This window comes from Vitis riparia, chromosome 14 (genome assembly GCF_004353265.1).
Source record: "Vitis riparia cultivar Riparia Gloire de Montpellier isolate 1030 chromosome 14, EGFV_Vit.rip_1.0, whole genome shotgun sequence".
NCBI lineage: Eukaryota > Viridiplantae > Streptophyta > Magnoliopsida > Vitales > Vitaceae > Vitis > Vitis riparia.
Genome location: NC_048444.1, coordinates 7201133 through 7214416, shown reverse-complemented (window position 1 = coordinate 7214416; position 13284 = coordinate 7201133). Strand labels below are relative to the sequence as shown.

General features: G+C 35.2%; 2 protein-coding genes across 2 annotated transcripts; one reads left to right on the top strand and one right to left on the bottom strand.

Moving 5' to 3' along the window:
- Nucleotides 1-283: 283 nt before the first annotated feature.
- Nucleotides 284-6708, top strand: LOC117930669 (E3 ubiquitin-protein ligase At3g02290-like). Its single transcript, XM_034851302.1, has 5 exons — nt 284-550; nt 1367-1725; nt 4139-4559; nt 5573-5682; nt 6373-6708. Exons 2-5 carry the CDS (start codon nt 1606-1608, stop codon nt 6397-6399), a joined length of 678 nt encoding a protein of 225 aa, XP_034707193.1. The 5' UTR covers nt 284-550; nt 1367-1605; the 3' UTR covers nt 6400-6708.
- A 1803-nt stretch (nt 6709-8511) lies between these two features.
- On the bottom strand, nt 8512-12144 carry LOC117930668 (uncharacterized protein YwbO). Its single transcript, XM_034851301.1, has 8 exons — nt 12056-12144; nt 11095-11251; nt 10890-11009; nt 10726-10769; nt 10495-10620; nt 9447-9531; nt 9043-9099; nt 8512-8956 (listed from the first exon to the last, which is right to left on the bottom strand). Exons 1-8 carry the CDS (start codon nt 12139-12141, stop codon nt 8879-8881), a joined length of 753 nt encoding a protein of 250 aa, XP_034707192.1. The 5' UTR covers nt 12142-12144; the 3' UTR covers nt 8512-8878.
- Between the last annotated feature and the right edge of the window lie 1140 nt (nt 12145-13284).

Here is a 13284-nt window from a genome sequence, read left to right as displayed (position 1 = left end):
GAAAATTATATCACAATAATAGAAATTTCTGACAATATAAAATTATTAATTATTATTTATTAACATAATAATCCCACATATTAATTACTATATTATAAATAATAAAAAAATATTAAAAAAGGAAAATTTAATTGCTATATTATAATTAACAAAAAATATATAAAAAAAAGAAAGTGATATGATTGCCTTCTAAAAAAATATTTGGACAAAAGATTCCATACAACCAGCATAATTCAGTTTTATTGTTTCAATAAAAAAGGGGACGATGAATATGCAATTGAAAATTGATAGAAGGTGGTGTACTTTGTTTTCGTAAAAGTTAGGATTGTCTCTGAAGTCTGAGTGTGGAGTATGCCACCCACCACCGAAGGTCCAACCGAGGTCGCTTTAATTCCGCGTGCTCATCGCTTTTCTCGCCCAAATTTACAAACAATTTCCCCAATATAGATTCCATACTAGCATCCAACTTTCAGGTTCTGGGTTTTCTGTGACTACCCGCAAAGATCATAGCTTTTTCCCTCTTCCTCTCCTTCACTTACTAACTCTTTAGGTATGGTGGTTGGATGCTCTGTTCAGTGTTCAATTTGATGGGTTGAAATGGGTCTTTTTTGTTTTTTTGATCCGTGAATTTTTCTGGGTCGATCTTTCTTTTTGTCTTTTCACATGGGTTTATTATTATTATTATTTTTAATTCCATTTGTGTTCGCCATGTTTGTTTACAGAGTTGTGGATTTTCCCTTCGGTTGGTGTGTTCCTCTTTTTTTATTTATTTTTTCCTTGTTGTCAAAGGAAAGAACCCCTTTCTTGATTTTGAAGAAATCCTGAAAACAAGTTCTAACTTTTCATTGAAAATAAGAGAAAATTTGTTGACATGGATTGTTGCTTTCTCATAATTCTGTCATATGTCTGGGTATTGGCTTTGCAGCTGTTCTTGATTCCTCCCCAAAAATTATTTTGAATAAGATATATTTGTGGGTGTATAGCTTCTTCAAGAAAGAGAAGTATTGCTTGCTTGCTCAGTGGTTAATTTATAATCTCTATGAAATGGATGCAGTTTTCAGTTGCCTTTTTAATCAATTTGTTTACGGGACAATTCTGTTTGTTCTTAATGCCATTAATAAAGTAATTTGTTTCATAATTATCCAGATATGACTTGTTTTTGTAAAAACCATATTGTTGGGATTGTTTTTTTTAAGGAAGGGTAGGCGTCAACCACGTTGATCAGTGATTAAATTTGTGATATGATACAATGTGTATGGATTGTTTCCTTCTAGCTGCATGATTCATTAAATTGATCAGATGATGTTAAAATCAGCTCTTTCCGGTGCCTCTTATGCTCATGATATATATCTTTCTTATTTTACAGGTGAATCCTACAAGGACATTATAATTTTGGGTATAGAAGAGAGAGGGTACTGGTTCGCAGAGGCACTATTACTTCTGCGAGCATAGCGTCCCCTCTCATTCCTTTTATATCCACATCTGTTTATTGCCCCAAGTATTTCTTTCCTACCCCATAGCCTCGGCACATTTGTTTTTTGTGGATGTGAGTGGGGAATCACGGTGGAGGGTTTTAAGTGAAAGGAAGAGGTCGAGACTGGCATCATGGGTTCTGTTTGTTGCTGTTTGCGGGTTGAGGATTTTGACGATTATGTAAATCCCAACAGTTCCATATATAGGAACTGTATGTGCCTCAGTTGCTTTGTTCAGAACTTCTTAAATGTGGTATATTTCAGAGTTCTTGTTACTAACTTTTATTTTTATCAAATCCTTTTGTGAAAGTGTTATTTGATTGAATTACAAAATTCAAGCACACCTGGAAAGGATAACATCTGCATCCCTCTGCCAGTCATGTAATTTGGGCATTGTCACCTGGTATTCGGCTGTAACAGAAAACTTACAGTGCTTTCTCTTCTCCTAAGTTCTAGCAACAGGCAATGGGTTGCATGCTTCTTTTCCTTATCTATCATTAGATTCTTGAAGGGTAAAACTTGAGTTTGATTTCAGACATGTGTTAGAACCCTCCCTAATTGCTATGCTTCAAATCAAGAGAGAATTTCTCCAGGCGATTGGTTCATTAGCAACAAAAAGATATGTTATCTAAATGTGACCAATGTTAGACTACTGTATGCGGAGGGATAATTTTGAGTGGGTGAACTAACACTTCATCAGATGGTAAACTTATGCCTCATGTTCTACACTTGCCAGGTGAAATAAACCTTAAGCCTCTGTTTATTCCCAAGGCAACATAAGGGGGTATGGTTGTATTCTTTGAGTGACGGTAGTGTCAATCCCTCCACGTGCCTATTGTTTGTCCTGGAGTAGCTTGTTAGAACTGTGTTTTTCTGGCACATCAAAAGAACATTGAATTACAAACCCCTGGATGGGGAAGATAGGAAATATCTGCTTGACCAACTTGAAGAAGACACCTCCATGCCTATCAACCTGAAGGATCAGAAGGGTTTGCTTTCTTTTCCCCAAGATCATTCTCAGTCAAAGAAAGTATAGGGTGGACGAGTTGTTCCTATCTCCCTGGAGGTAGGGAACAATCAGTGTTTGGTTGTGGGATCAAAATATGGTTGTTGAAACAGCTAAAAGGCATGGCACACTGCAAGAAGTGGATGACCAACTGCAATAATGAATAGTTGCTCAATTGCTTGTTTACCCATGCCTGATGACACAAAGATTGCTTCAATAGTATCCAGCTTCACTTCTAGTATGGTCCTCTTTGACTGGTCCCTTCCTCCTTCCTAAGGAGGAATAGAGTGGTTGACACTAATCTCTCCTTCTTTGTCTCTCTTCCATTTTCTTTTTGTTTAACATTACTGGCCTTCTGTGTAGCATCCCCTTATTGATTTATTAACTTGTCAGACTTCATTCATTATCCTACTGTTAAGGCTATATCTTATGGTAAATGCAAGCTTACCTTAGCCTTTTTCATGCCCTAATGTGATTCATGAGCGTTATATCACATATATTCTAACTTATTGGTAATCCTTTGCACGTGCACTCCATTCCTTTGAATAATACTTCCCTAAATGTTAAAAACTCTTGAGTCTCATCTACATTGCAGTTGGGCAAAACCTTAGATTTTGTTCTGATTTTAATTGGAGGGGTGGGAGACTTTGTTCATATGTTGCATTAGTTGAAATCTTTGAAGGAGACATCATGTCTCAAAAAATCTATGTAGGAAACATCATGTCTGGGTTAGAGATTGAAAGAGTGGGAAGTGGTGTTGCAGAAAAGGAATATGGATTGTCAGTATTAATGATCACATTCAAGAACTTATTAAATTTTCTACAATTTAGATCCCACTTACATGAAGTCAATTGTCACTGTGTTTCTGTATTTACTGTGGTTGTTTCTGCACGCAGAATATGTAGTTCCAGTCTTTCATTTTCCCTTCTGATTCAGTTTCTTGATCTTCATAAAGTTAGTTTTTTAATAAGAGAAATAAAGAAAGTTGATTGAGAAAAACAAAATATGAAGAAGGATGAGATATTCTTCTTTCTGGGTATGAACAATACTCTCTTTTTTTTTTTTTGTTTCATAATTTCCTTTTGAATTTGTGATCCGTGTTATGTCTCCCAAATGCAAGGACTTGTTTACTTCTTTGCAGAATCATACAGTTGTGCTAATGGACCAAGAAATCTGTTAGAAAGTACCGACTTTTCAATATTCACCATCCTAGGAATCAACATGTGTTAGTCTGAGTTTGTAAGTCTAGCTTATAGTAGTTTATTTTATAATTTGCCAGATTGACCTTTGATTAATTGTTTGTTTTTTGGATAAGCAAGTAACCTTACAAATGATTCATATTTTATAGTAGTATGAAGCTAGGTAAATTTTAGATATGCAAACTTTACCTTTAAGTATTCCCTTTGTTGGAATTCCGACCTGCTTCTTTTCCTTTTTTTCTTCCCCTTTTTATCTTTTTGTAATATACATCTCATTTTTGAAAAGGGGAAGTGCTTGCTGTCCCTTCATTATTTTTGGGTGAGGAAGCAAGTTTTCAAAGGAATGAGGATATTTTATGGTTGTTGCATTTATTCAAATTATAGTGAGTTTACCTTCTAGTATTCTCTTTGATTTAACTCCAACCTTCTCTTCTTTGTTTCTGTCTCTTATCTCTTTGTAGTATACGTCATTATTTCGAAGAGGGGAAGTGAATTCCATCCCATCATCCATTCAGGGGGCGGCTTCTTTGAGTTCCACTACATCCCTTGATGACTCTTTATCTGACATGTATCGTTCTCCTCCAAGGCCCTTGCCTTATGATGTGGACCCGAGGAATTTCCGCTTGCAGCGGGATGGGCTTGTTTCAAGACGCGAGAAGGGTTCAAGTCATTCACATGAGGAGTCAGAACCTCTAAGAAGTGATACTGATGGGGATTCAGAATCTTTGATTACCAGAGACAAGTGGAATGAGTCAGATGATGGATCAAAAGAACAGCGCCCCAGGTCCTCAGTGAAGCATTCGATGGCAAAAACAACAATGGGACATGGGTTTATTTATTCATCGTCAGAAGATGAGGATGTCTGTCCAACATGTCTTGAAGGTAAAGGTTTATAATATATTTTCCTTTTTATGTTGTAGCAATAAAACTAAACTATGGTATAACCTTGATATGCAAACACAGCTAACCCATGCTGTATCCTTCATATCTAAGGTACTTCTCCCTAGTCCCTACTGATTGTTAGCACACTGGATGCTTGATGATGGGCTGATACTTTTGTGTCAATATATGCCAAAATCAGCTTGGACACTTTAAAATCTGCTTATATCCATTCACTTTTAACATTTGCAGAAAAAGTATATATTATGCATTTTTGTTGTGGGATTTACAATTGGTTACATACTGACACAAATATCAATTTTCTTTTTGAATAATCTTGATTGGGAAATGTAATGTTGCTCTATTAACCTGAAGTAACAAACATGCACATTTTCTAATAATAAACTAATTGCATAAGAAAGTAGAAAATAAAAATATACAAACAAAGAAAGCTAAGGGATAAGTGTCCGGTCTTACCAAAAATAATGATGTAGTGGAAGCCATTCAATTTCAGTGGTAAAATTAACCGAGGTAGCGAGAAGCCAAGAACTTATGAGCTTTTCTTTCACTGTGACCATTAGAAATTCATTCCCTCCACACCCACCCACCAAAAGAATACACATTCTCACTCCAAACTGGTGAGAAGGGCAGAGTTGCAACAATTGTTTAATGAAGAAGGCAAGCTATTGTGGTAGCTGGGAAGCAATGGCATCCTGATTGGGGGTAGGGGGAAGTTTTTGTGATAGCTTACTGCTTGCTCCTCTCTCTCCATGCTCTTTTCCTTCAATAGATTAGCCCCAAAGCTGTGAGGGAAATTTTTGGTGATTGAGAGGCATCACTACACAGAGAGTGCTAACTAAGTTTACTAACTTCCAAGCCAACATGCAAGTCAAAAGCAGCATTTTGCTAGGTTTCAATCTTGTCATTATTAGGTTGATGATTCTGTTAACTGTACTCAAATATTAGAATGTTTTAGGGTATAAATTCTGATTTGTTCATACTTATCTTTTATGCAGAATATACTCCAGAAAATCCCAAGATAATGACGAAATGCTCTCACCATTTTCACCTTGGTTGTATATATGAATGGATGGAGAGAAGTGAAACATGTCCAGTCTGTGGCAAGGTATCGTTTTTCATTTCTGTCATGTGAAGTTGCTTGTTTACTTTGTCATAGCATTGATTAGGCATAGGTCACATCTTCAATACACTGCTTCATATAAAATATTGAACTACTGAGTAAGATATTTGATCTCCAGCCCATAAGTTCAGCAGTTTTGGATTATTCTTGTCACTTCTCATTCTAAGCAAAACATTATATTATTTTGCTAGAAGCAGAACCTCCTAATTTTCATTTCATCCAAGGCCTAGCTCTAGAAGTATTGAAGTGCCCATTTCTTGTCTTAAGTGGCACCAATTGCTATCCCTATGTGGTTTTCATTGATTTTTCACCGTCACATTTTAGGTTTAGTATTGGAAGCATAGACAGCTGATTATTATTATTATTATTATTATTATTATCATCCTTGTTTATTAAAGTAAAATGGACGAAATTAGAGAAAACTTCTCATTTGTAGTATCATCAGGTTTTGAAATCAAAATATTAAGAGGACTGAATCATTTATGTTTTTATATTCATTTCCTCTGCTCTCTTGGCACCAAACAGGGCCAGCTGCTCCAGCTGCTTACTTGTTTGATGTATGAATTATTTATGGAGATAGGCATAGTGAGAATAAACTTGGTGCACAAAAATGTATCTTTCCATCTCCATCTTGCTTAATAACGACATTATGTTCATTTGGTTTGGCTTATCTAGGTTATGATGTTCGATGAAACGACTTGATCTTTACTTGAAAGGTTCTCGTCGTGGATGAAGCCAGCAACAAACAGGAAAAGAAAAGAGAAAAAGGAAAAAGAGAAAGTGTAGAGTCATTGTGAATACCACAGGTTAAAGTGTGTTATCTGAAAGTAAATATGAAAATTTGGTTTGCTTAACCATCAGGCAATTATATTCTCCAACTTCCTAGGTTTTCTTCTCATCTGTTGCATTCGAATTGAAAAACTTTCTGGGTATTGTTTCCTAAAAGAGCCTCAAAACGCTGGAAAGGGAAGTTTCAATGGAATGAAGAAACATCATCCCATATGGAGTAAATTCTCTCTCTCTCTCTCTCTCTCTCTCTGGTATATTGTTAATGGCAGATTTCTCTCTCCCTGATCGTAAAGAACTCAAGGTTCCCTTAGGGCTTGAGCTGAAATATGCAAAATCAACATCTGCCCAGTTTCCGTTGTTAGATTCAGAACTCTACAAGCTCTTTGTTCCACCTTTTTTTTCCTTATTAATAATTAGTTGAAAAAAAAAAAAAAAAAGAACCACTTGACTATGTGGAAGGAGAATTTCAAATTTATTTATTTAAATTCTTGGTAACCCATAAGAACGTTGGTAATCATTTTTGCAACTTCCATGGAAACTTGAAACTGAACCCTGAACTGCCTAGGCAGAGGGGTTTATGGAGGGAGGGAGACAGATGCCTTGACGGGGAAAAATAAAAAATAAAATTTAGGAGCACCATGGTGCCTTTGTGATGGTAACATTTGTGGATTCTGTTGTCTCAGCATGTGCTGCAATCTTGAGCCAAGGCTATTAAAATATGAAGTTAGGATAGTTCCATTCTGCAAATTCTGGAGTGATGCACCTTTTACTACCACTTAGCACTGCAAATTCTGCTTCAGAAGTCTGTTGGTGGCCACTCCCCAATCCCCATGAGTCTCTCATCTTTTATGATCAAGGATTACACTCTAGTTCCTGAAATGTCATCAATATCAATAAAGTGCAACTGCATCATGGCGTAAACACCAGCTTCTGAAAACCCTCCCAACCTTTTCTGATGGCTTTCAACAGATCTGATTCCAAAGGTCTCTCTCTCTCTCTCATCACTCTGGAGCTCTGAGGAGATTATTTCACTGTGATACTGAATGAAATCTCCTCCCTCCCTTTGGAATACAAAATAGCAGTGCTCTACTAGATTGGGTCCTGGCAACTCAAGCTTCAACATAGATATCAGCTTAGCCAGGTAAGGGAATGCAACCATGCAAGTGCTTAACTTCTAGCCGACATGGGTGCACACACGCCCTGTCCAGTGGCCTTTGGATGACATTGCTGTTGTGTTCTAGCGGTGGTGCCTTCCCCTTGCTGGTAAGATTTGGACATTTCATCAGCAATCTCTATTTGCAAGAAATGAATGATGAAAATACTGTTTTCGCTTGGGATCAGAGGCCTATTGCCCTTGCTAGGAGACTCCAGAATGCGTCAGTGTTTTTTTAAAAACATAGAAAATTCAAAATGGGAATTTCGCTGATAAAGAAGGCCCAGATCTGTGGTGACAAGTCACTGAAATGAATGGTAAATTAGCTGGTGGCATATGCAATCAAAAGAAATTTTCTGACAAGTTAAATACTGCTTCATTTACCACCTATTCATGCCACTTCATCATCTCTGTATGATATGCCACCTAACGGGCTAATACAATTTGGAAGAAACCTCAAAAAAATGAGGAACGGATTAATTTGGATGTAAAAACAGACACTCTGCACCAGTAATCTAACACAATGAAGCACAGTTTTAGGTTCTATGACAGCAGTTTTTGAACTGCTTAAAAACTTCAATCATTTAAATGCTTTTTCGTGTATTTGAAAGCAACAGCAATGCTAAACGATCCCAAATAACCCTCCTAAATAGGTGGTAGAAGAAGTCACCCTCATATCAGGATCATAAGATAAGAGATCAACATCCTGATGAGTGATGTGAATGGCATCACCTTCCACCCACCACAAAACAACTAAGCAAATGAATTAAAATCAAGCAGTCAACATGAACCATAAAATGATGAGTTCAAAAAGTATTAAGTAGCGACTTATTTAACAAGACCCCTATTGCATAGTGTAATGTACAAATCAATTAAAAGCAGAAAACCCATGATATTTTGGGATTTCACTTGAATAAAAACCAAGAATCATAAGACAGCTGCAACTGAACTTTACCTTTAATAGACCATATGATTCATTTTTTCCTCACTCTTTCAGTCATACATTGTACTTCACTGGTAACATTACACTCTCACCATACCCATTTATATCCTATGTGATTTTGACAGAGCCAAACTTCATTCATGCTGTATACCATTCACTTTGTGTATCAGTTTTAGAGTTTCAAGGAATTCATAAATAAAATACAAGATAGAAAGTAGATACTATGTCAACAAGCCTCTTTATTTTCCCCAGGATAGGAAAGCAAGCTGGTTTCTAATCTTTATAAGCCGGTAACCTCAAACTGCAGCAGCTTGAAAAGCTCTCAGAAAGACCTCAGGGGGTTGGCCACCACTCAACTGCTGTTTTCCATTGATCTGCCAAGAGAAACCTTGCTAGTGAATAGAACGGTAGTCAAACTGAAAGTTTAAGAGTTAGTAAATGTGAAAGTTGCACCACGCACCACATAATATGGGACCCCTGAAAGGTGTGCTGAGTACTTCTTAAACTCTTCATTAACCTTGATGGAGAATAATGAACAAGCCCAGTCAATTGCTGACACTAAAGAAAACTTGTGGTTCATTTGATTGCCAAGAGTACAGAGGAAGAGAAGAAATTTTGAAGACAATCAAGGCTAGGAACAGCAGTTGCAGGATTTTAATTTTTCTTTACCTTATCCTGCTTGGCAACCCAAAGGAGCATAATAGAAAACTTGACATGATGCTCCAATTGATCACCCATATGAATGAATAAAAGCCATATCAACAGTTCACCTTTGGCCTGTTGTAAAATTTTGATTTTTCTTTTATTTTACCATGTATTCTTGGCAACCAAATGGTGCATAAGGGAATTAATAGAGGAAAAAACCTCATTGAGTCCATTGTTGGGATCTTGTAGGAATTCAGCTGCTCCTTCGACCCCAACTTTCTTAGCAGATTCCACAAGAAATTCCCTGTATTCAGATTGTAAATGTGAATGATATATTTTGGAAGGTAACTTTCTGCAAAATTAATCAACTTTATGCTTTACTGAAGTCAAAACTTAAAACAATTCAATGGCAAACTCTAATTTCATACAAGGATGATGATGGAGAAGACTCTCTAATGGTCTACCTTGGCTCAAAAGTCATCAGATTAACACTAGTTACAAATGGCAGACTTAATGAATGGGGTGTTCCAGTCAACTTTAGCTGTTTAGCTAAGTTCCATCACTTGAATGGCCAATATTACAGATATGAATTTTGTTTTCTGACAATGGTTTGGTTGCAACTGTCCACTCTGGATGAATGGAATGTGCAATTAGATGCAGATAAGACAATCCTATCCACCAGGACTATACATGAGCAGCTCTCGTGCATGGTGTTTTTCTGAACTTCCATAGCTCACATTTTTCTTTTTTGCTATGCAAAAGAAATTTTATATTAAAGGTGCCAAACAAAAAAGGGGGCACAACTCAAGTATACACAGGATGTGTACAAAGAGAACCAAAGGCCGCAGTTACTGACAGATGCATAGCTAACACGCAGATAATAGGAAGGAAATATAATGGACACCCTTTTCCTTTATGCTTTGCCTTTTGGGTAGGTGAGCTAGGATTCTGAACCTAAAGTAGAACATGAAGGTTGGTCCAACTAAGGAATAGACTCAGTCTATCGCTGTCAAAGAGGATGAAGCAGGATATATTTTGTTTTTTAGGATCAATAGTTCAATCTCTGCGGATACAAACTCCAAAATATTCTCATTTCCCAATCATATTGTCTATGGAATTAAAATATACGAGGGCATCATAGTTTGGGGAAAAAAATACATGGTATAGGTAATTATATAATTTTATGCTATATTCCAAACTATATCACCATTTGATTGCCTGATAAAAAACAGGATAAATAAAATAAAGGTCACAAAAAGTCACGTACCGGTCACCTATGTACTTTCCTTGAGTGAAGTAGCCAAGGCAGAGCTCCTCCACAAGATTGTGTTGCTTGTCAAGACCTTGTTTGCCAGCAAAATATATAAGCCTGTGGCTGTCAAGAGTATTTCCCCTGCACATAAGACAATATTAATGGTATATCTACAGAAAAAAACCTCTTCCCAGGTTCCCTATCTTAAATAAAGTGGTCTGGGGGTAGACTATGCTTCAGACTTACGTGAGTCCGGACAAGTTATATTGCAGGCCAAGACCTCTAAAAACCTGCAATTTCCAAAGGTCAAAATCACTAATTTTATAATATGTACACCATTAGATCAAAGTCAATTCACAGTTGCAAACCAATAAAGTCTGTTTAAATGATTCATATAATGAGAAGAAAACCTCTGTCATCCGAGCTGTAATTTGTTCACTACGAGGCCCAAACTTATTTTTGTAAAACTCTATCTTATTAATTCCTTCTTTAGGGGCAGAAGGATTAAGGAAGAATGGGTGCCATCTAAGCTGCAAATTTAGAATGACAGGTAAATCAGAGTGAAACACAAAATTAGAGTTAAGAAATAAGAAGACAAAAACAGAGGAAAGGGACCTCAAAATCAAATTGATCCTGTGATGAAGCTATTGCTTTGTCCAAATTTCTTTTACCCACGAAGCACCATGGGCACACAGTGTCTGAACTGATATCAATTTGAATAAGCTTCTTCCCAGTGCTGCTTCCTTCTGATTGAGCCATGAACTTTGTGTATCTGCAAATTTTGTGAATTGCAGTTCTTACAAATTTTGTCTCACAATCCAGAAGAATAAGGATATAGACTTTTTTTTCCCTTAAAATATTCATAGCTCTCAACAATCAACATGATCTGCTTTCACCTAGGATCCGGAAGAATAATTTTCAACAATCATCATATTCTACTGAAAAAAATAAAAAATAAAAATGAAACTCATCGTATTCAATTAAAGTTGGCTATGATACAGTGTCAGAAACTATAGTCTCTGTCAGATCATAACCCAAATTTCTAATTTGACAAGATGGAAAGAAAATAAAAAAATCAAACTACCCTCATCTGATTTTATTTACTTTAATCAGCACAAAAAACAGGTTCCAACATATATTGTTGAATCTTCATCAAATGTCCATATTTTTGAAGCAATTTGCAGAATGGAGACAACTATAGCTCACCCAGTAGTTTTCTTTTCAGTTCTTTTAAATCAGTCTCACCAAAATCACAACTTGGAAGGATTTCCATTCTGTTCCCTTTAATCCCATACCCACATAGAAAAAAAAAATGATAAATGAGCTTTGATTTCATTTAATTTTTTGGAAAGCAATGCATAATAATTCAACAAACAACCAAAAACCTCATCAAATATAACATGAAATTAATCAAAACATAAGCTCCATACAATTTCCACAAAAAAAAAAAAAAAAACAAGAAAAAAAAGAAAAAAAAAAAACAAGGTCATTAAGAAATGTAAACTGGAAGGGAAAATAAGAGAAAATGAAAGAAATTTGGCAAGAAAAATAAAGTTGAAATTGGGCTTTGGTTTACCTGAAACTTGTGGAGGTTGATAATTTGTGGAGAGAGAGGAAATGAATTGACAGTGGGTATGGAACAGGGGGAGAGAATGCCTTCATATTTATTCCAAGTTCTAATTCAATCAACAAGGAAAACAAACAGTTTAGTTTGAATTTGCAAAGCCCCCCTGCAAAACATCATAATTGTATATTAACACTCAGCCCCTCTTTGTTCTGAATTTGCACATATGGGCAAATTTCCATATTATAATAAGGTCAAAAGCTCCAAATACTTTCTACAATTTTTCCCACACCCAATTAGTAATTGAATTAAAATTTTTAGAAGGAATTATTATATATAAGATTTTGAAATCTTAAATATGTAAAGGGCTCTCGGGGAAAAATATTAACTAATTAAAACAAGTTAACATTTTTAGGTTTTTGTAGTACCAAAATCCATAAATGGATAAATTTTGTTTCTCCTACCATACACTGTCCTAACCAAAATAATAAAAAAAAGAAAAAAGAAAAAAAGAGAAAAAAGTGAAAAATAAAATCTAAACAATGTTTAAAAATTTTCAAATTTTAAATTTTGTGGAAAACATTTTTCAAATTTTAGGAGAATGTATATATGAAAATTTTCATACTCAAATTTTAAAATCTATTCTCATAGAAATTCTCATTTTTCACATAATTCCAATTGAGAAATAAATATTTTACTTAGGAAATATTTTCAAAGAAATTTATTTCCATCATATTACTAAATATTCTTTTGATTATAATCTTTAACTATAAAATGTTTCTAATGAAAATTTTCAAAAGACATTTATTGTCTAAATCGAAGCATATTCATAGGCTTTGTATTATCAATTGGTCAAACATTTGGCCTAATGACTTTTCAAATTAAACAAACTTCAATTTATAAGTATTTTGTGTCCATTCTTACTTAAAAGATATTTTATTTGTTTTTTTTTATATATATAGTAGAGTGTAAAGTAATCATATTCTAATTATATGCACACTCCCTTAGTTCTTCTCAATAATGTTTTTGCCTTTTGGATCATCTTCAAGTTCTTTTATGCAAAATTTTTTACTTACATTAGTTTTATATTCAACTTCATATTATGTACTTGTATAATTAATTTTTCGAAATAAAAAATTGTTAGACGCCTTGCAAGATGTAATGGAGTTCATAATCGAATTTTTGTTGTAGAAGTTTTAAACATTTTTTCTTTACCGTCAAGACTTACAATTTTTTATGCT

Bases quoted from the DNA above. Each gene is read 5' to 3' on its own strand.
- LOC117930669 (XM_034851302.1), top strand. From the start codon at position 1,606: ATGGGTTCTGTTTGTTGCTGTTTGCGGGTTGAGGATTTTGACGATTAT. The intron at 1,726-4,138 runs GTATATTTCAGA...ATCTCTTTGTAG, and splicing joins TTCAGAACTTCTTAAATGTG to TATACGTCATTATTTCGAAG. The intron at 5,683-6,372 runs GTATCGTTTTTC...TGGCTTATCTAG, and splicing joins CATGTCCAGTCTGTGGCAAG to GTTATGATGTTCGATGAAAC.
- LOC117930668 (XM_034851301.1), bottom strand. From the start codon at position 12,141: ATGAAGGCATTCTCTCCCCCTGTTCCATACCCACTGTCAATTCATTTC. The intron at 10,621-10,725 runs GTAAGTCTGAAG...TCTTATGTGCAG, and splicing joins TATAACTTGTCCGGACTCAC to GGGAAATACTCTTGACAGCC. The intron at 8,957-9,042 runs GTGCGTGGTGCA...TTCTCTTGGCAG, and splicing joins CAGGGGTCCCATATTATGTG to ATCAATGGAAAACAGCAGTT.